This window comes from Haliotis cracherodii, unplaced genomic scaffold, assembly GCF_022045235.1.
Source record: "Haliotis cracherodii isolate W230 unplaced genomic scaffold, xgHalCrac1.p SCAF_13, whole genome shotgun sequence".
Classification (NCBI taxonomy): Eukaryota; Metazoa; Mollusca; class Gastropoda; order Lepetellida; family Haliotidae; genus Haliotis; species Haliotis cracherodii.
Window position 1 is genome coordinate 26,830,368 of NW_027266268.1, and position 25,879 is coordinate 26,856,246.

A 25,879-nucleotide genomic window follows, 5' to 3' on the forward strand; every position below is an offset into this window, starting at 1 on the left:
TAAGTTTACAAACACATAAAAACAAAGCCCAGACACTGTCTGTTGTCGTTCAGAACAAGCCCTCAAGCAAACAATGAAAGTATGACAGGAGCAAGTGTCAATAAGGTGCACCAACATAGTGATGAAAGAAAGGAGTTTGGTTTGGTTATGGTCAAGTTGCATACATTCAGTACTTGCTGGACAAACCAAGGATCATGATTTTAGTGGATCTGCTATTCCAACCCACACTGAAACTCTGACTTAGACTACACTTAAAAGTGGGTCCAAAGTGTCAGATGGATGTCCGAAGAAACACCAAAGGCAATCCAACAGGGAGTCAAACCTGGACTTTCTAGGTGAAGGAGCAAGTGCATGAAACATTAGGCTACCTTACCAGTACACCAGGACAGGCCAAGGCTGAGTCCAGCAGGGAGTCAAACCTGGACCGTCTAGGTGAAGGAGCAAGTGCATGAACCATGAGGCTACCCTACCAAACCACCCAATGTCACCAACACAAGACATTGTTGCTACTGGGCTAACCACAAAAGCTGTATGTTACCAGATGCCTGCACTGCCGGGGAGGAATCATTAACAAGCACAAACAGTAATGATTTAAATAATATAGCATCACAAATTACAGCATGATATTATACACAACTGCATCCTCGTCAACTAAGAAGTTATGTGCATGCTGTACATGACACAGAGCTAAAACAAGATCACAAGGGAAGGACAAAGGGCTAAAAGCAAGTCTATGTTGTCGGGATACCAACGTGGACATTCCTCAGTAGGGGATATTCCGGTAGTGTGTATGCTGTCCATATATATTTCTACATTAGACAAATGTCTATCAAGACTGTTGACTTCAGTCAACACAATAAAGGCCTTTTTTCTTAATCAAGTTGTGTAGATACTAAAACAATATGATGTTGTGAAAATGATGTTTTGAAGAATTTCACAACATGACAAGAATTCAACATATTAATCATCCAGCTACATAAAAGCACGTGCTCAATTCAATTCATCGTTACAGAGGTGCTTTCCTTTTTTCAAATTCGAGTGCATAATTCTATCAAATTTCTTGGCCTTCATTGGAAGAGCATCACTACTAGAGAGTTACTTCCCCTACTTTCACAGGCTTCTCCAGCAGTCAACAGGTGCCCTTTGCTGTATCCCGACTGAATGCTGATCATCTGTGCAGGCAGCAGCAGCAACAACAACAGCGTACAGCAAGCCAGCATAAGTACATTAGTATCAAATATATACAACATGAATGACTACATATATCAAACAGATTAAAAAGGTATAAAGTGTACCTTGATCGTTTAAAAAAGTTGATCTGTTTATCTCCAGCCAGAGAATTTGATTGCACGATTTAATCATCAGCGTAACATGAACCTCTCCCCAAACTACAGTCGGAGATGAAGCCGAAAGACAGCCCTTTGATGTTGCAGCATTAATATCCAATCTGACCACCAACACATGGTAAACAGCACACAATGTAAATGCATTGTCAGCAGTCTTCTAATATCTGTTACCAAAGAGCTGCCTTTCAAACATCAGCAAGATTAAACCTTACTCCATCATTCAAATCTACATCAAGAGGCAACTGTCTTCATTCAATCCTCTTTTGTCCATTATCAATACGTTTCCTCGACAACTGTGTGACTCTTGTATACGTACATTCTTTCTAGAAAACTACAGAACACATTTATATCAAATCGCATCCTTCTTCGGTCTTGCTCAGGGTCCATGATGTTGCGGTCAGCATTTGAAGCAGGTGTTATACATGATGTTGATGAAGCTGGGTGGGCGATGTGTTGCAGGGTTAACTCAATGCAGTGTTGGACTCCGATGGGTAATCTCACCACGTGAAGTAATGACACCATCAACCCTACCCTACATAGATCTGACTGACCTAGTTACTAGATGAAGCAGATGGACACTGGACAGCAATGGCGTGACACAGCATCATGGACCGTGGACTGTAGTGGGAGAGGCTGAAGCTGCTTCAGGCAGATACTGCCCAGTGGAAGGTATCATCAGTCATCTCCGGTACCCACAAGGTCACAAGGTGAATCCTACTAGCTTACGAACTGATGCAACCCTGTCCCGTACAAGGTCATAAGATGCATCTATGTAGCTTGATAATTGATGCAATCACAAGGTGAATGTTACGTAGCTGTGTAACCGATGACAACGCAAGCTAGGGCTTCTCCATCACCTGATGGGCCTGCGCAGGCATCTGACTGATTGCAAGCATGGAGCTGTGGACTGACCACCTGAAAGATGACCTAGGTTACCTTGTCACCTGATGATAGTACTTTCACACATTCCAAGTCGGCTCTCAGTCTGTTAAAACAGGACGGTGCATTTTCTAGCATGGCTTGATGAAGGAACTATGGAGACGGTCTGTTCCAAACACTAGTGGGATTTGCCCGCTGCAGACACCTCAATGTTCTCCTGGTTATGAAACACGACACTCAATCAGCAGCTTGCATCCTGGAGATCTCGTTTTAACAACCGACAGTGACATCTTTCAGGTCTGTGAACTAGAGTAATGCTATATGGTGTGCTAGACTTGATCCTGATCGTACAGGTGGACCTCTATGTAGGATGTCGGCACGAAGCCCTCGGAGGTATCGTCCCGCTTGACCCGCGTCCACCCGTCGCCCTGGTCAGCCTCTATGATGTTGAACTCTTCATTCTCCAGCATGGAGATCGACCCTTCGCTGCTTCCTGAAAACCACAGCAACAGGGTGAGTTTATTTGGGAGAGGTAATGTAAAGTGAAATGGGGGTAATGTCATGTTAAAGACTATTGCACTTATATAGCGACGTGCATGCGTGTGCGTGTCTTCCTGTATTAGTCCGAACTATTGCCGGTCTTATAGTGATAGCCCACTGAGAAACCATGCTGCAGTTCAACATGGACACTCCACTCAGACACAGTATACTGACTCCGAGCCAACCAGTCCTTGTCTTGTCCCCAAACTACTGAGTGTCAGGCAGGACAAAAACAACTACCTTCTTTTAACGTCTATTGGCATGACGTCTCCGGGCAGATGCTGTTTCAACAAGACCATGGAGGCGGTCTTATTTAGGAGGACTGTGTTTTCTGCTGTCTAATGACAGATGGTCAACACGTGTACATAAAGATAAATCAGCATCAAGCTACTTTGGTACGGATGTTGTGATGAAAGTTGGCATGGGCTTTGCTACAGTTGTAGAACTCACCATCAAAAGGATATAATGCCCGACAGGTTCCGATGATAGGAAACGTTTCAAACTCATCCTCCCCCTCCTCATCTCCATCAATAGGCCTGAAACAGAAGGTCAGTATGAGACGTTAGCAGTGAGTGGGAGGCAGTTTCATATTACGATACAGTGAAGTTTCCACACAGAAACATAAATATCAGAGGTACATATCATATGTAAGGTTCAGCTAGATGTTTGTTTTCTATGGATGTGAAATGAACATTGCAAATATTCAGAGTAACATTTGTATCAACATCAAAACAATTGTTATTGTTGATAATTCTTGGAATACTACCTCTATTACATCACTGCCATAATATTGTATTCAGGCTGCGACCACACTAAAACTAAACAATCAGATTTTCATCAGAAGTCCTCCTCACTGTCAACTATACATCATTAGTCGTATCCCTAATAGCACTCTGGACGACCTCTTCCATGTGCAGAGGCAGGTCATTTCGGGTCTAAATGACTTCATTTCCTTTCTAGATGTCATTTCCGGTCTCTCAAAGGTCATAAAAGTGTCATCTATGACGTCACTTCCGGTATTGGTTCCGGTCGTGACATCACTTATTCCACTTGTGATGTCACTTCAAGTCAGGAGGAAAGACCGAAGTGATTCAGGTCTCAGAAGTTACCACTTTGGTGAAACCCACAAGCTCGGGTGTGCTGCTTACAAATCTAGAAACATTACCAGGGCGAACCAGGATTCAAAACACACGGCAAACTGCGGCACCTTAGACGACTGGGCACCCCGTGCCCCCACAGCACCATGATGTGACAGACACGGACAGCATATACTTACGCATACACATTATGCTGCAGGTTTGGTGTTCCTGGCTCGGAGACCTGCTGTTGACTGGCTGGGGTACTGCCATCTGACACACTTGGGGACAGCGACTCGTTAGACGTACTGTGGCGCCGATGTTTACCATCAGCCTCACCTAGATAATTCTGGAACACATAACACAAACACTCATTTCATCACTCAATATGTCCACACTACCTAGTAAGTTGAATGCTGACTTTCGTGGAACCTCGATAGCCTGGAAATAATTCAGGGACAATGTTGAACATGAAACTCATTATTGCCGGACACTTGTTTATCCAAATAACTAATTTCAGCAAGCAATTCATCTCTACGAAAACAGTAGGTAGATTTACGTAGTCAGTAGTGATGGGTATTGGCCTTTTCTATAGCCATAAATTGCAATAATGATTCATGTAACAAAATACTAAAAAAGGTCACATACATCACACTTCCCCTGCAGTTTTTTGACAACTTTGTAGCAGTCCACCATTTTGTTGGATGTTACTCTGGCCACAACACAAACGTAATAGACAGATCCTATACAGGAGGCTGGTCGTGAATAAATTGGCTTCTTCGATCACAGGAATCAGATGCTAATTTCATAATTTCAACTGGAGTTGTCACTGATGTACATTTTGCCAACAAGATGAAAATATGCATGATTTTGAAAAACCCAATATACACCAGTATTTTCCAAACATATTGTCGGAAGTATTCATACGACAATCCTTAAGAACTCTCCAGTATAATGTTATATGTTTCAGGACCTACTGATTGACGAGAGTGATCTAACTGACGTGTCTGTGTGTCCACCTGCCCCCTGTGTCTGTACTTGGAATCATATTGATTAAATGGCATCAATGTGTTTTCACTCACCTCAAACTTTTGCAGATCTTGCCGTAGATCATCTATCTTTTGAGCATTTTCTTCTATTTTCTTATCTAAGGTACTTGGATCTCCTAGAGCCGGGTTGTTTGCATAAACATCTTTCATCTTCAACATGCCTTCCCTGTAACAGCAAGCCATGTATACAGTCAAACACCGTTGTGTTGGAGTTGAGAGACCTATGTCAATACTGAGGTTCCACACAACCGAAAATGATAAATAAAGAAGGAACATGCAGGGGCAATGCTTTTACTTCGAGACAACAGTAAGTTTGACACAACAGTGTTTCACTGTAATCTCAAGGTATCCCTGTAAAGGCAAGTCCCATGTAATCTCAAGTTGAACTATAGCTATCCCTGTACAGGCAAGTCCCACATAATCTCAGGCTGAATTAGAGCTATCCCTGTAACAGCAAGTCCTATATAATCTCAAGTTGAAACAAAGCTATCCCTGTAACAGCAAGTGCTATATAATCTCAAGTTGAAACAAAGCTATCCCTGTAACAGCAAGTGCTATATAATCTCAAGTTGAAACAAAGCTATCTCTGTAACAGCAAGTCCTATATAATTTCAAGTTGAAACAAAGCTATCCCTGTAACAGTTTAACTCTACATTACCTCTGTCTGTCCTACCCCCAAGGACTACCACCCTCCCACAACCCTACATTACCTCTCTGCCTGTCCTACCCCCAAGGACTACCACCCTCCCACAACCCTACATTACCTCTCTGCCTGTCTTACCCCCAAGGACTACCACCCTCCCACAACCCTACAGTTCCTCTCTGTCTGTGCTACCCCCAAGGACTACCACCTTCCCACAACTCTACATTACCTCTCTGCCTGTCTTACCCCCAAGGACTACCACCCTCCCACAACCCTACAGTTCCTCTCTGTCTGTGCTACCCCCAAGGACTACCACCCTCCCACAACCCTACAGTTCCTCTCTGCCTGTCTTACCCCCAAGGACTACCACCCTCCCACAACACTACATTACCTCTCTGCCTGTCTTACCCCCAAGGACTACCACCCTCCCACAACCCTACAGTACCTTTCTGTCTGTCTTACCCCCAAGGACTTCCACCCTCCCACAACCCTAGAGTACCTCTCTGCCTGTTCTTTGGCCATTTCCTTCTTGATTGCATCAATCTTCTGCTGCAGCTTCTTCCGACGCTGATTGGGAGGCAGGTCACTGAAGTCTTCCTTTGGGTCATCCACCTGAAGACAATCAAACCAGTCATATCTCACTCTAAACTGGTCAATATCCATGTAAACGCCCACCATCAAGCAGATATGTCACAAGTATCTTTAACAAATCATTTCTAACAAAACATTTTGTATTTACCACAAAGCATGTCATTCACATAACAATACTCTACATGATCATTAAGCAAAGCGAAATAAGCTGCTAAATTTGCGTTCTTTATCTGTGGGATCATGCCATGTTACACAAAATTACTCAATGTTAATTTCATGGCAGGTCACAATTCATATACAATGATATGGCTGTATGTCACTGAAATGACCACACATCATCATCACCATCATCATTCCTAAAGGACAACTGTATTAATGACAATGCCACAATGAGGTCAAGGGACCTCATACTAGCATCTACCACTGATAACCCATAACATGCACGCATGCAATACCAAAGCATACCACAGCATGCAATTTCTACCACTGCTGTTTATAACCACCTAAAACCGTTTGGGTATTCCACTTACTCATTTGTAAGCACGAGACAGCGATTAAGCTGTCTATACTGTTTCATTACAAAATGTTATCAGATGAAATACTTAAATTAATCTTTTTGTTCTGTTTGTTGTTTAAGACCGCACTCAGCAATATTCCAGCTATATGACGGCGATCTGTAAATAATCAAGTCTGGACCAGACAATCCAGTGATTGACATCACAAGCATCAATCCATGCAGTTGGGATACGATGACATCCATCAACCAAGTCAGTGAGCCTGACCACCCGATCCCGTTAGTCACCTCTTATGACAAGCATAGTTGCCGTTTAGGGCAAGAATGGGTTGCTGAAGACCTATTCTACCCCGGATCTCCACCGGTCAGTTAAATTAATCAGTAGATCATAAAGAGCATTTACTGAGCACAGCAAAAATGTAAATAAATATCCCAGGCATTGATTAAATGTCCAGTGAATGGTGCCTCAGTCCATCAAATATCAAACCTGGACACTTGCTTAGGAAAAGTAAAGCATATCCTGCAAATGTAACACATTAAATCAACAAAAAATAATTCCAGGCAAAAAAAACCCACTGCGAGCCTAAGGACAATGTAATGTTCTGTTATGGACAACATGCAGAAAACACTGGTGAGAACGCAGGGAATGTTAAGTAGCCTCTTACACCAGTGTGAGGACAGGGTTGAGGAAGTCAACCTGACCCGCCTACTTGTGAAGTCAAGTGTTGATATTGTGCAGCAACACTCCGATGACCACATGGCTTGATTTACAGCTTCTGGCACAATAACAATACTCACTCTCTAATTGCACCTTGTAAACAAAGTCGTACCAAATAGTTGTCACATACTGTTCTCGCTTAGAATTCATAGCCTGAACTTCATGTAATACAAATTGATTTCGTTATTTGTCAAGTAAACTGTAGTCTTCCATATTACAGAGCACCATGTTATCAAGACATTAATCCATCCTCTTGGACAGTTGACATTAATGTATAGTTGCATGTTAAGTCAAATTAACATTTACACAAGCATATTTGTCAACTGTGGTTTGTATTCTGACTTTATGACTGCCCCGTGGCCTAGTGGACAGAGCCTCCGCCTGGAGAATGGAAAGTCAATGGTTCGCGTCCTTGGCCATGTCATACCAAAAATGGTACTTGTTGTTGCCTTGCCTGGCTCTCTGCATCAAGGGAATAAAACAAGGACTAGTCAGCTCAGTCTGTACACTGTGTCTGAGTGGAGTATCCATGTTATACTGTGGCATGGTATCTCAGTGGGCGGGCACTATAAAACCAGTTTTAATCTGGACTAGTAGTACAAGCAGCCATACACACTCATGCATGTACGTTGATATAAGTAAAACAATCTTGAACACGACGCTAAACCCCATTTCACCTCACATCAAACTTTAGAGTTTAATGAAGCATTTGCACATTTCAGAGTGAGTGAGAGAGTGAATGTTGTTTTTCGCTGAAGTATTTCAGCTACATGACAACATCCAGTAACTGAATTTCACACAGGAAAACCAGTGGTTGACAGTATGAGCAACTATCCACGCCAGCTAGAGCCATAGTATCAGAAAGATCCCAGGTTTAGAAGTGCTTAAGACAAACATCAGATACTTGGAATCCCCACCGACATGTCAGAGGGTATCAATGGGTATCAATGGAGATCCACTTCAACATCACTCCGTGGACATGTCATTTGTTTGCTTGCTGTCAAACCCCACACTCAGCAATATTCCACCTCATAGAGTCTGGACCAGAAAATCCAGTCATGACATCATGAGCATCCATCTACACAAATGGGATACATCAACCAAGTCAACAAGCCTGACCATCTGAACCTGATAGTGGCCTCTTGCGGCGAGCATGGGTTGCTGAAGACCAATTTTAACCCGGATCTTGACAGGGTTGAATTCTGAATCAAATCGCAGCCACAAGAAATAACTTTACATGGTGTCGTACATTTGGGCCCCTCCAGGGCACAGCCATGTTGTATTAGTAACAGTGTCATGTTAGAACAACACTGATGGAAATTAGAGTTCCCGGCCACCAACATCCAAAGGTCAAGGTCATCATGGTAGTTAAGTACAACAGAAATCATTTGGTTAATAACTCAAAACAGTGCTGGAGATGGAACTAAATGGGATGGTTTGTTTGCTTTTCTTCCTTGTTTCTAAAAAAAGTATAGTTGCATCTATCTTTTTCAAAAGGGGAGATAATTATATAAAACATGGTGCTCAGGCTGGTTGCTTGTGACAATGGACGTATCATCTAAAGAGATGAAGATTTACACACGGTCACACTACGTAGCAAATTTGAGTTAACTTTCTCGAATATTTCTCTCCATAGATAGATGTCCATATTTCTGTACCAACACTGCTTTGATGAAACAATTTCCTGTTATATACAATAGATAGACATGCATCTTTCTTGATGACATCACAGAGTCGCTACATGTTCTCTAAGACAGTTACCATGGTTACATACTGAAGGAAGTACATCTAGGACTACAAGTTGTCAATTTGTAACCTGGGCATGCCCTCTGTGAAACTCTCCCAATCATTATGCTGTGCTGTTTGTTAAAGTGCTCTTTGACAATGATTAAGAAAATTTCCCAGACCATCCCACGTTTTATATCCCCATCTGGTGTTGTACAAGGGAGAAATATGTTCTTAAACAATAGCCCACAAGTGAAAATCAGATGCTGAAGCTGTTTTTTCAACGTATATAAGATTTGTTCCTCTCTGAAAATCCTGTTTTCAAACAAGATACAGCATCACAAGTCTACATAACTCACCTGTCCGGATTAATTTTGATTGTATTCCATGCACTTTAAACAGTTGCAACATAAATGTATTTCCTTGGGACTCTTCTGCAAAGATGCCCCATGCCAAACATTGTTGTTTGCGTATTTGATAGCACTACATGTTTGATAAACATCGGATCTTGACAACTATGTGAAAAGAAACTGGCATCTATCTTCACTGATAAAAGAAATTTGTTGGAGGTGCAATCTTCTGTTTGAGAACATGTTTCAAATATTTCTGGATGACAGATTCAACAGTCCTGACTCTTTGCTCAGAAGCCAGAGTGTGATGAATTATTTCCCCTTGTATATATACACCAGACAGGGTGGTAGATTCACAGTATATACCACAGATCCAGAAGTCTATGGCTAACCCAGTTGGAATCATATTACTTGTCATTCTGCTGCCATTTTTCAAAGCAAATGTCATCATGCTATACACATTCAGAGGAAATACAATTTGTTCCTTCCTGAGTAAAAGGATGCAAACACAATTCTTACTTCACAGAGCTCTCAAAAAAAATGAATTCTTGTGATCGTTAAACAGGAAAAAGCCCATTGTGCAATTTCCGACATTTGCTTTGTAAAACAGGCAACAGAAAACATTGTGGAGCAGATTTGCCACACAGTGACAACTAACAGGCTGTAGTTATGACATTTCATTAACTAGTTTAACACTGTGTATACAACTGACTACACTAATCCTAGACATGACCAAATCAACTGTCACAGTGTGTTGCATCTGCTAACTCTAGGAACTGAGTAAGATGCAGGCTCAGTAGATCATCATATCAAACCATATCTGCCCAGGCCAGGATTGACAGCTCCATAATGAATACCTATTGTAGCAATATAATCGGGTCAAGAAAGAGACGTCCTTTTGTACATGGGATTCAAGGGTCTATTTAAAGGGAATTTGGGACGCAAATAAAATCTATTTGGTACGTATATTCAACATTTAACAAAATATAACGTACATAATAATTCCCTTCACCGGTATGTATTCTATTTTTAAAATATTTTTCTCAGTCATTCAATTTCAAATCATACCCTTTCATGAGCTAGGAATGAGTTTGAAAGTTTTTCGTCTGCGATCTGGATTCTGCCTTCGTAGAGTGAATTTTAAGAATTGTGTTAAGTAGTCTTTCGGATTCAGGGGTGAACAAATGAGACCGACTGAAAAATGAGAGGGGATTTGGGATTCAGGGGAGCAGGGGATGTTTTCTGAAATGCCATATTCTGATATGATCATCTACTCAGCCTGTTCTGACACCTGGGTCTGGATGCTACAAGATATCATAGACACGGCATACCTGGATCTAACCTTCATATACACTGGGTACATGTGTGACACACAGCATACATATGTGACACATTGCATACATCTGTGACAAGTTGCATACATCTGTGATGTGATTGCAATATATTCCATACTTTAAGCTATGTTAGTATTAAATATATGCAAAATGTTACTGGGATATAAAAAATAATAATTTCGAAATGGTGTAAAAGTTGTTTGTTACAGGGCACAGGGATTACGTTTTAGAAATTGGTTTAAAAAAAGATGTGGGTTGCTAAGAAAGTGGACACTGTCCTATCAGAACGAACAGTTATCACACATGATAGGTTGTCATGGTGACATCTTAACTTTATCAGAAGTGATGTTTTTGTGAATTTGGATGATACTTATGAAACTTTGGATAGCTATTTTTCAACTTGAAATCTAAATTATAACTTTTTAAAGACAAGAAATTCAGAATTTAAAGGGAACATATTTCCTGCATTCCAACATAGGAACACCTAGTTTCTGAGAGCAAACATAGGAGTACTGTGTAGAGTGATTGTCTGTGGCTGTAATGCATGGTCTGTCTATGACATAGTGCAGTAGATCCAGTGAGAGAGACTGACGGACGACGGACAGTGACACAGACATACGAGGTGGGCGACATATTTACCGTGGTAGAGATTGTGGGTAACTGCGATAACAGCTAGAAACAAAATAAATACACACATAGCCTTCAGTTCCAAAGTATCTAGCTTGGATGAGCATCTCTAGCGCTCTATGCTTATATGGATTCAACTCTCTCTGTATGAAGCTACCCAAACTAAAACCAACCACTCTTCATATCAGACCGAAGTTGCAATTCATAGAAACATGTACGCACATTGTACCAAGTTGGGATACATTATCGTTAAAGAAGATGGATTAATTTTGAATTTTTTCACCAAGTCAAATAATAATTAACGCATCGAGATACTTTCTGGGTGTTGATGAAATCATCCAACTTGATTCCAAGTAGGCCTGGAAAACGTGCTGAAGAAGGTGAGGTTTCTAATAAAACTGTGCCCACCATCACCTCAGTTCGTCATAGTTCCAAACAAATGAGGAATGTAAAATTCTATAGTAATAAATCTTTGTCCTGGAAAAAAGCAATGTAAACAGTGACGCACAAAAGAACAAAATTAACAAAACAATACCTGGAAGCAATCTGACCATGCACCTTGACAAAGATACCCAGCATTATGCCATGATCAGCAGCTACCTCTAGTGTTCCATGGACTTATTGACTTCATAAAAGGGCTCCATTTCAGAACTTTAATTGTTGACTTATTACCTGTGGTTTACCATATCGCTGTAGTAACCCTATCTCAGTGCTGCCCCCTTAAAACAATTTAGATTTGGACTTGTTGCTACACGGAGCTGCTGACTGTGCCAGTGTTTTCCTAATAGATTCCCGATCCAAATGTGCATCGTACTTTATAGGCTTCAGCAAAGTGCCAGCGTCATGATCTAACGACAAAGGCAACATGATTTACTTCATGAGACACTCGTCTTCACATACAAGTACTTATATTGTAGATGGAGCAACAATATATTTACTTATCGAGTTGGAAATCGGACTGGTAAAGATTTTTTATCTGCAATAGCTCTCAACGATGACAGCCATAAATCTGTACCTTCTCGAGGATCCATACCCGGTAAGTACATGGAAAGCTGCATGATGGAAAATAGATGTACACATATTTGAAGGCAAATCTATTAGGAAGCAACTTGTCTTGTGGTCTTCATGGGGTTATGATTCATGTACATACGGCAGGGTTGTTAGTGCGGATGTTCCAAATCGGGAATCTATTAGGTAAACATGATGGGACAGCCCGTAGCTGTGCATAGCCACATGTCAATATCAAGGCAGCACAGAGATACACTTACCTCAGCTATCTTTCCATATAGCTTTTACAAACGCATTCATAAAATTAAAGTAATGTGACATTATTCGGATGCTACAAAACTACATGGAACACAAGATGTCCTCCCCATCTGGCCGACGCTGTCAAACTGCTTGCAGCACAACTACTCACACACCTACTCATGCCATGCTGAAAACATAGGACTGGGTACTAGACAGGAAACTCAGGGGAAACTATAATGCAGGATGGAAAACAGGACTGCATTCTTTACATACCAATAATCCAATGATCTTTAACATGAGGAAAAACAAATAATAACGGCTGGCTAGAAAATAAAACTTTGGTACAAAATTCTCCCGAGAAATTCTGTTGGTTGTTAACACTCACACAAATACACTGAAGAGAAACCTACAAACAAATTGAGTCAACAGTCAGACACCAAGCACTCAAATCGAAAAGAATATATCCTGACGAAAAATTGGAAGCGTCATAACATTAATACGTCTCTTGAGTTAAATCAGTTGTCAGGAAAGATGTATGCAATTCATGAAAATGAACTACGGTGAAAGGTCTGCTACGTGAGACATGAGAATACATGTGAATACATGTGAATTGATGTGATGAACGTTATGTGCCCTTGAAGGATGAAGCCGACGATGAGGCAAGATGAAACATGTCTGACAACTGATCTAACACAGGAGCTTCACTGACATCCAACATCTAGTGTAACTGCCATCAAACAGACCTGAGATTTCTGCAGCAACAGTTAATAAAAATGTTCAGTCAATGTTTAAGAAGACAAATCCTCTTTAGAAAACAAACTTGGAAATTCCACATATTTATAATTACAAATTGGGAATAATGGTAAAAACAACTGAGCACAACATATCTGTAGGAATGACTCCATTACGCCCCAAATGTTTAAATAAAAACCTTTTAAAAAAATTAAAAAAAGAATCTGCAAAAGTAACACCTAGAGTAGACCGTACAATGAAGTGCATGATAAATATTCACTTTACACATGATACAGTAGGTCAGATGACCATATGCAAGAGGTTGTGAAATACATCCGAGTGCATACCACACAGTCTCTACAGTGAAAGCTGTATTATAATCTAGCCTATCTGCCAATGCAACAAACACTCTAGCTTGGGTTAGTGGCATATGGCTGCCTACACATAGTTAAGAACATTAGGAATAAAGAAGATTTGCTACAGTATGGATAAACATCTTGTCTTTTTTTTAAAGTAAGACAAACGTTGATTCATTGTAAACAGAACGAATTCCCTCCCTGGTAAATCACATCTACTGACAATAATACCTTGCCCTACAATAGTCAAAAAAACATCTTACAATCTAGCAGTACTACCAACACAGAGTAAGGGAACAATAAAGTGGGCGAAATATTTTGGCGTTCTTAAAGTTCCTCATGGTGTACCACCTGCTAACATTTTGTGAGTTCACACACACAGCTTGAGACTGAATACTTACTGATCAATTACATCTGTGAAATAAAAGGGGGCTGGCAACGGTAGGATATTGTATTATGTAGGTCTTTTGGTCAAAGGTTCAAACACAGGATTTGAAACAGATATGTAGGATGCCCTATTCACTTCAAAAGTTTCTTTAAGTCTAGATGAGCCAACATGAAATAAAGCTTGGAAAACACCAGCAAAATCAGTGGACATGTGAGATGAGATGTCACAGTCATTACATTTAAAAGAATTTCTGAGTCTAGTTTACCTAAAGGATTACAATAAAATGTGGACTAACATCTAGTCTCTGAAATGAAAATATTTTACAGATAAATTATCATCTTAATAAAATACAACAAAAAGGAGCCCAGGGACTTCATTTTGAGAAACTGCAGTAATCTAGACATGCCAAATATTACAGACCAGCATGGGCTGTACGGGATCAATTTGTTTTCAGGTCTGTATGACAGACAAAGCAAAGTGCATCGTTCCCTTATGTTCGGTTGGTAGTACATGTGCTTCCTAAAATAACAGTGCACACTCCTGTTAATATGCTAATTCAAAATGACCAATATGTTAGTAGAGAGACCAACAATCTGAACATGACCTACCTTTGATGACTGAAATAAACCAAATATTCCCCCTCGTTTCCGACTCTTGCCAGAAACAGTGGATGTCTTATAGGTATTTTTCATGTCTGAAGGCGCTGATTTGGGTGTGGAGTGGTTCGAGTTTTCGGTGGCCTGCATGTTGCTCAGATCTTCGAATGGAATGTCACTGGGGACCTGAAACCCTGACTTGTGCCTCTCGATAACCATCTTTGAATCCTGAAAACATAAGATGAGGTCCGATGAAATGGAGTAAACGCCACGTCCAAAAGTATAGCACTTAAATAGCGACGTACAAGTGTGTGTGTGTGTGTGTGTGTGTGTGTGTGTGTGTGTGTGTGTGTGTGTGTGTGTGTGTGTGTGTGTGTGTGTGTGTGTGTGTGTGTGTGTGTGTGTGTGTGTGTGTGTGTGTGTGTGTGTGTGTGTGTGTGTGTGTGTGTGTGTGTGTGTGTGTGTGTGGGTGATTGTCTGGTCTGGACTCAATTATTTACAGACCGCCACCATACACTGGAGTATTGCTGAGTGCGGGGTTAAACAACAAACAAACAAACAAACAAACAAACAAACAAACAAAGACTCTAACTCTGTCATCTACTTCCTGGTAAGCATAAACATATTCTTCTCTACTAGCAATATTCAACACTACATTCAGACATTAAACAATTGTGCATGGTTGTATTGAAGTCTCACTTCTTTTGCATTTATGGCTGCTGCAGCCTTCTGCATGCCGTCGATGCAGGTGTTGATGATGGGGATGACATTCCTGTCAGCCTCTGCACTCTGACCTATAGCTGACTGGAGGCGGTTGATTCGCTTCTCGTCCATATCTTGTAAACCCTGAAACACACACAAATAAGCTTGTACTTGTAAAAAGATGAAAGGGTAATATGATATAAAAAGTTGATTAAGATTTTTGATTTGATCTGTTTGTTGTTTAACGCCGCACTCAGCAATATTCTAGCTATATGACGGCGGTCTGTAAATAATCGAGTCTGGACCAGACAATCCAGTGATTGATATCATGAGCATCGATCCCAACAATTGAGATATGATGACATGCAGTGAGCCTGACCACCCGATCCTGTTAGTTGCCTCTTACGACAAGCATAGTCGCCTTTTACGGCAAGCATGGGTTGCTGACGTCCGACAGATTTGTTCTTGGGCTGATAGTTTATATAAGTAATTATTAATTAAGTATTTTTAAAATAATGTGATAAACATGACATAACTTTCATATTTATAAACAGTAGGATTAGACCTTTCAAATGGTGTATGACATATAGTCGCAAACATGTTTTACAAGCTGATACTTTCCTTGATGAGTGAGTGAGTGAGTTGGGTTTAACACCGCTTTTAACAGTATTCCAGTTATATCATGGCGTGTCAGCTTAATGTGGGAGGAAAGCCCGAAGTGATGCAGGTATCAGGCGTCTACCACTTTGGTGAAACCCACAAGCATGGGTATGGTGATGCCAAACCTAGAAACATAATTGGGGCAAACCGGGATTCGAACCCACAAACATAGGTTTCTAGCGAGTCCAAGGGACGCAACTCTGCACAGTGAATTGCGGTGCCTGAGACGAGTGCCCTCCCTTGATAAATGAAGGCTTCATCTATCACTACTTAATCTCTGGGAACTCGGTGTGATAGCAGTAAAAGCTTCTGTTGGACTGGTTGTGTTTTGTAATTGATATTGCAAGTGTATGTCTCCCTGCTTCATCAAAAATGTTTGGGTCGAATAGGACTGGAACAAGTCCAAATTTACTCCCCGGGTACCCACCCCTCTATTTCCCGGGTACCCACCCCTCTATTACCCGGGTACCCACCCCTCTACTACCCGGGTACCCACCCCTCTACTACCCGGGTACCCACCCCTCTATTACCTTGGTACCCACCCCTCTATTACCCGGGTACCCACCCCTCTACTACCCGGGTACCCACCCCTCTATTACCCGGGTACCCACCCCTCTACTACCCGGGTACCCACCCCTCTATTACCCGGGTACCCACCCCTCTATTACCTTGGTACCCACCCCTCTGTTACCCGGGTACCCACCCCTCTACTACCCGGGTACCCACTGTGGGTCTCAAGAGACAGGTACAAAATGTCCAATTGGCAAAACGTATTTAGATACATGTATCAAACAATCTGGTCATGTATACAATAAAGTTGACTTAAGTTATATCTTTATTCAACAATAGTCCGAAAGAATGGGTGCATAGTCAGAAAGAAATGCGAACATAAGTGACTTGTAGCGTAACCATAGAGTTTTAGATAATTTTTGTCTTTAAACAATATATCACGTGACTAACCACAAGTCTGGGTTGTCCTGTGGGTACCCGGGTCCTACTCGTCCTTACTAATTAGCCAAGTCGGTGAGCCGGCAAAGCGCTTTCGAGCCCCCACAGCGCTTATTGGATCTGAAAAAGTGCGCCTGGTAAAGGGCACTACTCCCGAGACCTCTCCCACACTCTTGTATGGTATAATTATTATGTTATCATCAACTTGCTGTTAGGCATAAGTCATATAATTGGCAAATGCAATGTTTGAGGGGAGTCTTCTAAGACTCGTTCATGTTTTGAAAGTGCAAGTGGAAACCACTTGGTTTTGTATTCAGAAATGATAACGTAGACCCATACTGTCAGATCATTTTCTTCAAACATGCTGTCTGTTGTCCCAATCTCACCTGTCGTAAGTTCCTAAGATGGGTCTGACCCTGTCATAATTTTGGTACTAAACTTACGATAACATAGCACTAAGACAGCTTCAAGAAACGTAGCACTAAGACAGCTTCAAGAAACTTAACACTAAGACAGCTTCAAGAAACTTAGCACTAAGACAGCTTCAAGAAACTTAGCACTAAGACAGCTTCAAGAAACGTAGCACTAAGACAGCTTCAAGAAACTTAACACTAAGACAGCTTCAAGAAACTTAGCACTAAGACAGCTTCAAGAAACGTAGCACTAAGACAGCTTCAAGAATGGGCTTAGATTAGATCTTTTTCACTATGAGACATTTATGACAATCTTAGTAACAGGACTGTGAACAGGCTGCCAGGTGGGCAACAAAAGGTCCTTGCTCAAACAAATTGCATACAGTAAACTACATTTATAACCAAGACGTTTATAACCAACTGACGGATATAACGAACAGTTAGTTTTTTTGTCCTGTCCATAAGCTGTATATGCTGCATACATGCTTATAACAAACTACGGTTATAACAAACTCAAATAAGTGATCCCTTTGAGTTGGTTATGACTGTAGTTCACGGTATGTTGTGAATGATGAAGACGGGTGTACTACCTGAAATACTTGTGGCATGCCGGTGGAATAATACTCTCTCTGATGAGCATTGGTCTGCTGGAGCTGGGCAGCGTACTCGTTTTTGCAATCCTCACATTGAGAAGCCTTCGTATTCATCACAATTCGATGCTGCAAAGTTAAGAAATAAAACATGGGAAATTTTCACAACTTTCAGCTGATAACAGTATAAACATAACACTTTTACCTACGTTCCAGGACTAAAAGTGCTTTACTCATTGTATCACTTGAGGAACAAACCTGGAGCCTCCCTGTGACAGGAAAATGGTTCCCCCACTACACTAGCTCCAGCTCTTCTCACACAAGACTGACACACAGGGTGATAATTACCTTTTCCACTTCAGCTCGGGACAGATTGATGTCTGCATCAGCCTTCCTGTAATTGTCTAGAGCCTTTTCACTGTCTTTGAAAGCCCTTTCGTACTGTCGTTTTGACTGAAAGGTGTAAACATAATGTCAAGTTATTCTTATACCTCAGAAACAGTACACAACATACCTTTAACTCAGAGATATTGCATCAATCTACATTTCTTCACTTGAGAATATACAATCAATACAAAAATGACCATGTCATATTTATTTTTACTACAGTTTGAAAGCATTAATTTCTTTCAAGAAATGTAATTACTCTGATCAGTTGTTTAAAACAAATTCCTCTGCACAATTTTTGTTTGTTTGTTTGTTGTTTAACGCCACACACAGCAATATTCCAGCTAAATGACCAGACAATCCAGTGATTGAAATCATGAATATCGATCCATGCAATTGGGATACAATGACATGCATCAACCAAGTCAGAGAGCTTGACCACCCGATCCCTTACGTCGCCCCTTCCGATAATCATAGTCGCCTCTTACGGCATGCATGGGTTGCTGAAGACGGGATCTTCACGGGTCTCCTCTGCACAAACATCACTTCAAGTAGTGTAGTGTCTACCGCTGAACTGTGATAGCTGACACACAGTTTTGAGAGTTACCTCTCTTTGTTCAAGAACACGGAAGCAGGCAACCACATGGCATATGTAATTGAGACAAACACCTAAGAAAATAGAGCTTGCATAGCCTTGTACTTATTCTACAAGTTGGTATCTAACAGTACTCCCAATTGTCTCCCCTTGCTCAGGTGTCCCAACCTGTTGGTAACTCCCCACAGAGAAGTCACGGCCATGCATCTCACCTTATCTAACTGTTGGTATGACTGTTTAAGTGAGTCTTGAATCCTTGTTCCTTCATGTAAATGCTGAAATGATAAACACACATCCATGAACACCCCACAGGAGCTAAGACATGAAAATGTGGCAGATTTTAATCATTATCACACACGCTTTATGGGGATTGTGTCCTGTTCGTAAATGTGTGGCCATTTCTATATTAAGTGTGTACATATCCTATAGTTTGGTTAATCCCTGTAGGTTGGGAAGTAGGCCTGTAAGGGATGGATCTCTCCACCATTTGGAAATCTATAACTAATGTCTATATGACACCTCTTTATATGTATCAATTATAAACAAAAGGGTTTCTATGAGTTTTGTAAAAGCATGAAAACAATAGTCCATTTTTAAACATCTTTTAATGTGTGCATCTGTCAATAAAACAACTTAAAAAGGATTTTGGGGGTAAATTAACCAATGATCAACCAGACATTCTAACTTCTTAATTTGCATTGCATCCAGCTTCACTTTAAAATACAAAATTTGGTGTGTTATGATTAAGACTGGTTTTACGCCACACTTAGCAATATTCCAGCGATATCATGGTGGTGGTAACCAGAAACCCACATCACACCCATCTAGGGAATCAAACCTGTGCTTGCGACATGACGAGCCAATGCTAACCACTTGGCTACCCCATGCCCCTATTAAGACTGAGTCTGAAACAAGCAATCACCCTTTTCCTCTCCTGTCTGAGCTCCCCGATGAGAGCCTGCAGGTCTTTAAAGACGGTGCCCTGCAGGTTCTCAGCCACCATCTCATGCTGGCCCGCGATGTCATGCAGCTCCTTCACCATGTCCACAAATGCCCGCGACCACGTAAACCTGAAACACAAGCCCACGGATTAGTTACAATAGCCACCAGCTGTTTACTTATGTAATGTTTGTTGTTAAAGTAGGACCATTTGGGTCTACACTGTAAAGGTTTCCCCAAAACCAGCATCACATGGATGGAGTATTCCTTTCCTGTAAAGTAGGACCTGTTTTCCCCCAAACCAGCATCACATGGCTGGAGTATTCCCTTCCTGTAAAGTAAGACCTGTTTTCCCCCAAACCAGCATGCCTTTGCTGAAGTCTTCCTTCCATGTAAAATAAGACCTGTTTTCCCCCAAACCAGCATGCCATGGCTGGAGTATTCCTTCCATGTAAAATAAGACCTGTTTTCCCCCAAACCAGCATGCCTTTGCTGAAGTCTTCCTTCCATGTAAAATAAGACCTGTTTTCCCCAAAACCAGCATGCCATGGCTGAAGTATTCCTTCCACGTAAAATAAGACCAGTTTTCCCCAAAACCAGCATGCCATGGCTGCAGTATTCCTTCCATGTAAAATAAGACCTGTTTTCCCCAAACCAGCATCACATGGCTAAACGGATTTTCTTCAGACCCGACAAGAGCTGTTGAGATAAAAGACTACAGGATGGAAAGAGCTGGAGTCCCTACCTGACTGTCAGGTATATAGAGGGGATGTCATCCACCTGGGAGGGAGGGAGGGAGGGGGTAATACACAGCCCCACCCACACCTCCGGACAGTTGCCAGGAAACACAACTTTACACAGGTAGGTGGGGTGGATCATGCAGAGTTGCCATAGATGAAGCCAGGTAGGATGAGATAAACACACTGGGGCAGCTATAGATACTGGTTACACCTTCACAGGTGAGATGTCAGTATAGAAGGACTGTCTGTGTAATTCCTTTGGGTCAAAGCCATTCCAGGATGAATAAAGATCCTATTGATGATTAGATGCAAGATGGAATGTTACTTAGTCACTGTCATAGCAGTGTTAGAAATTGGCCTTGACTAACTGCCCAATAGTTAAGGTATCATAAGGACTAGTACAAACTTGGCCTTTTTAAGGGTTTTGCTAGATGTAATCATTATAAGGACTAGTGGACGAAAACTGTTAGTTTCTACCGCTGCATAGGGTCAAGTCATAGGGTAATAGACAAGTGCTTGACAATGTCTGTATTATTACGAACTTTGGTATGAACAATCAGCCAGTGTTTAATTGTCCTCACATACTTAACACATTTATTGCTAAGCAGGAGCAGGAGTCAGTAAGTGAAAGTTGTTGCATGGTACAGATAGCAATACTACACCTCTACCAGTCTGTAATAAACTGAAGGTTAGACAAACCAGAGGTTGATAGCATGAGCACCAATCCATGCCACTGGGCATACTGACACTCAGCCAGGTCAGCTCTCATGACAAGGAGGGCATGGGATTAGTTCTTAAACCTGTTTCTCTGAGATCACTCACAATGTATGTTTTACTGGATTACACCTCTTCAGCCCAGTGAAGTCTCCAGCCCATATTCATATGTAGCAGCCATTGTGATCACCCAATCTCCAAAATAGTCCTTTTTGTTTGTTGTTTAACACCTCACTCAGCAATATTCCAGCTACATGACGGCGGTCTGTAAATAAGAGTCTGGACCAGACAATCCAGTGATTGACATCATGAGCATCAATCTACGCCATTGGAATACGATGACATGCATGAACCAAGTCAGTGAGTCTGATACCGTTAGTCACCTCTTATGACAAGCATAGTCGCCTTTTATGGCAAGCATGCCAAATTAGTCAGTTCATACAACACAGGGTACTGAAGGCCAAAGCTCAAACCTCCACTGCACCACTGTTACAAAGCATTGCATGTTCCTGTAATCATGGTAATGTTCTGTCAATCATGTATTTTCTTTGTGTCGCACACACTTAGTCTGATTACACCATCACAATCTATCAAAACCAAAACCTAAAGCCCGTGTGTTTTATTTCATATGAAAACAATCAACAAAGAGGACGAAAGAAGCCAGCATTGCCTAATCACCAGCCTACTACACAAGATAAACAGGATTAAATTGCTTTTTATGATTACGCCGGTGTGGAGACTGTACTGGATGCCAGGCCAGGTTCACCAGCTGTTTCTTATCATAGCCTGGAGTTGGTAATAATGTAGAAGGCACAGAGCTTCGGGTGACTATCTGCCCTGGCAGGGAGGAGGAGGAGGTATCTTCAACACAAAAACCTGTGTCAGCAGTTTCTGGTTGACTGCAGCTAGACATGATATGGGTGTTACGTGGCTTGTCTTCCAGGTTGTTTAAGCATATCAGGCCAGTTGAAGGCTTTTCAGAGCTTCTTGGTGAGAATGAGTGAGGTGGGTTCTACACTTCTTTTAGCAATATTCCAGCCATATCACAGGAGGGTACACCAACAATAGGCTTCACATACTGTACATGCATGTGGGGAACCCAGCCTTGGCCTTTCAAGATGGACCACCTCCGAGGTCTTGTGGTAGAAACTACGCCCGGAGAGCAGCAAGACTGGGGTTCAATCCCAGCCGCATCATACCAAAAGAAGTTAAAAGATGGTACTTGTTGTTACCCTGCCTGGTGCTTGGCAATAAGGGGCTAAAACAAGGACTAGTTGGTTTGGAGTCAGTATACAGCGTCTGAGTGGAGTATTCATGTTAAAACTACAGCATGGTATCTCAGTGGGCTAGCACTATAAAATCTGCATTAGTCCTGACTAGTACAAGTGTATGTGCACGCTCGCACATCTTGGACTCGACGTTAAACCCCATTTCACCCCACCTTTCAGGATGACAAATGAATACTCTAACCACTAGGCTACCCCACCAGCCCTAGTATGGTAAGAGGCAGGATACAAACTGTGGGAAGGCTTGTCTGTAAACAAGGAAATAAAGTGGTGTGGCCTTATGTTGACTGCATGTTGAAAGGGACCAATAGATAAGTAGGTCAACAGGGGTTAATAAGAATATTCATCATCAACTGTTCTTATTGTCCTCCATTTTCAACTTTTAAAGTACACACCAACATTGTAACATAATGAGGCAAGGTACGTGCTAATCCTCAGCACACATGGCTGTCACAGGTAAGCTGATTGTGGTCACTCCATGAGGTCAAATTCTCAGCCAGATAATCAGGACCTCAGGGAGTCGCCTCTTTCTATATATCATTGTACTTTACATGGGCCAGATGACCATGTGACCTTGGGGAAACGCCCCCTTTTTTATACCATTGTACTCACATGGGAAAGCCGAACTATACAATAGGTGTAAAATGTTTATTCTGATTACCAGCAGGATGCAGTTTACCTGCATACCTTATCTGTTTGGAAATCTACCTCAGCAATTGTACAATAAATACGGTTATTCTGTATATTAGCTGCATTTTCACTACAACCCATGTTGTTTATTTTCAAACACAATTGTGACTACAATGTCAACAATACTGTGGATAGATATCTATCTGTTTTTAACATGACACAGATTATGAATCATATTTGATTTATAACCTTCACATACCACTAACACAACCACCTTTCTTGGCTGACCACTTGCTTGTCGTGTGCCACGCCCCCTTCTCACCATTGCGGTCACAATTACAAGAGACCACTGGTGATCCAAGTGCCACACCCCCTTTTCACCATTATGGTCACAATTACAGCTGACCACTGGTGATCCAAGTGCCACACCCCCTTTTCACCATTATGGTCACAATTACAGCTGACCACTTGGGATCCAAGTGCCATGCCCCCTTTTCACCATTATGGTCACAATTACAGCTGACCACTGGTGATCCAAGTGCCACACCCCCTTCTCACCATTATGGTCACAATTACAGCTGACCACTGGTCATCTAAGTGCCACGACCCCTTCACATGACTTTTTGCATGGGTGCCTCCTTATCTGAGCTGCCATTCCTGTGACTCCATTCTATATGGTAATGAACAGAATAAGCTTGCTCTGTGATCACCTGTGTGATGGAGAGATTGTGGTTATCCTACAGAGATCAGCAGTGGGCCATGCAATACTGACATCTGACACCTAGTGCTGCTAACACACCAGGATGTATATCACAACAGTTCTGTGAACAAGAAAATAAAGTGAAATGGCCTTATGACTGTTGACTGCATGTTGCTAGGGACCGATAGACAAGTAGGTCGACAGGGGTTACTTAATAAGAATGTTCATGACCAAGTACTGTTTCTCATTTTCTTCCATCTTCAACTTTTAAAGTACACACCAACATTGTAACAGGTAAGCCAATTGTGGTCACTCCATGAGGTCAAATTCTCAGCCACATAACCATGTGATCTTGGGGACACGCTCCTTTCTATAGATCATTGTACTTTGAGTGAGTGAGTGAGTGAGTGAGTGAGTGAGTGAGTGAGTCAGTCAGTTGGGCGTAACGTCGCTTTTAACAGTATTCCAGTTTTATCACGGCATGTCAGCTTAATGTGGGAGGAAAGCTCGAAGTGATGCAGGTCTTAGACATTTACCACTTCGGTGCTGACAAACCAAGAAACATAACTGGGGCAAACCAGAATTCGAACCCACAATCATAGCTTTCTGGCATGCCCAAGGGATGCAACTCCGTGCAACGAACTGCGGCGCCTTAGACAACTGGGCTAGTTGGGCTAGATGACACGCCCCTTTCTTTATTTTATTGTACTTTCAACATGGGCTAGATGACCATGTGACCTTGGGGACAGGCCTCTTTCTATCCTTTTTTTTCCCTTTACATTTTTATTGGATGTAGGTCATTCCAACAATTACATGAAAAGCATATGACATGTTGACCAGAAGTTGTAAAGTTTATCGATATTGTCGGTCATAGCAGCTGCACATTTTGTTACATAATAGTATTCTGACTGTTTAAGTATTATTGGACTCAAATACTGCCATACATCTGACACCCGCTGTACCCAATACACCGAGCTGTACATCAGAACAATTCCTGTATCTGCATCAGTCAACAAGACTTCCATATCAACACCAGGTGTTAATGGCCAATGTTGAAGTTGATTAATGCATTTAAATAATCCATAAAGTAAACATCAATACTGACTAAGTGGCAACCCATCTGCTGGCAAATTGTTGTCGGCAGTGTTATCATCAAGTATAACAAATACTGATTCAGTGGTGCCACTGTCGGTTGTCACGTACAGCATGGTGATGGTGATGTGGTGGTGGTGTGATGTGGTGTTGGGATGGTGTGGTGGTGGTGTGATGGTGTGGTGGTGTGGTGGTGTGATGGTGGTGGTGGTGTGGTGGTGGTGTGATGGTGTGGTGGTGTGGTGGTGTGATGGTGTGGTGTTGTGGTGATGTGGTGGTGTGATGGTGTGGTGTTGTGGTGGTGTGATGGTGTGATGGTGTGGTGGTGTGGTGGTGTGGTGGTGTGGTGATGTGGTGTTGTGATGGTGTGGTGTTGTGGTGGTGTGATGGTGTGGTGGTGTGATGGTGTGATGTGGGGTAACAGAGTTGAGTTAGGTAGGTCCGACATGGAATGTTGTATGACAACAGTCTGTATATGACAGCAGTCTGTAAATAATCGAGTCTGGACCAGACAATCCAGTGATTGATATCATGAGCATCGATCCATGCAATTGGGATCAATGACATGCATCAATCAAGTCAGCAAGGCTGACCACCTGATCCCGTTAGTCACCTCTTACGACAAGCATAGTCGCCTTTTACAGCAAGCATGGGTTGCTGAAGACCTATTCTAACCCTAGATGGGTGTGCTGTGGGTGTGGGTTGTGCTGTGTGCAGTTGTGTAGTTGTCAGGGGTAGGCACCGTGGGTCAAATCTAACGAGTCCACAGCT

General features: G+C 41.9%; 1 protein-coding gene across 1 annotated transcript; it reads right to left on the bottom strand.

The window, feature by feature from the left end:
* Window positions 1-2,554: 2,554 nt before the first annotated feature.
* Window positions 2,555-20,825, bottom strand: LOC139458566 (cdc42-interacting protein 4 homolog). The gene is made up of 12 exons (XM_071239994.1): window positions 20,692-20,825; window positions 19,930-20,077; window positions 19,220-19,282; window positions 18,374-18,478; window positions 18,026-18,154; window positions 15,412-15,558; window positions 14,725-14,940; window positions 6,033-6,145; window positions 4,924-5,056; window positions 4,042-4,190; window positions 3,216-3,301; window positions 2,555-2,718 (listed from the first exon to the last, which is right to left on the bottom strand). The coding sequence occupies exons 1-12, from the start codon at window positions 20,823-20,825 to the stop codon at window positions 2,555-2,557; spliced, it is 1,587 nt and encodes a 528-aa protein (XP_071096095.1).
* Window positions 20,826-25,879: the final 5,054 nt, after the last annotated feature.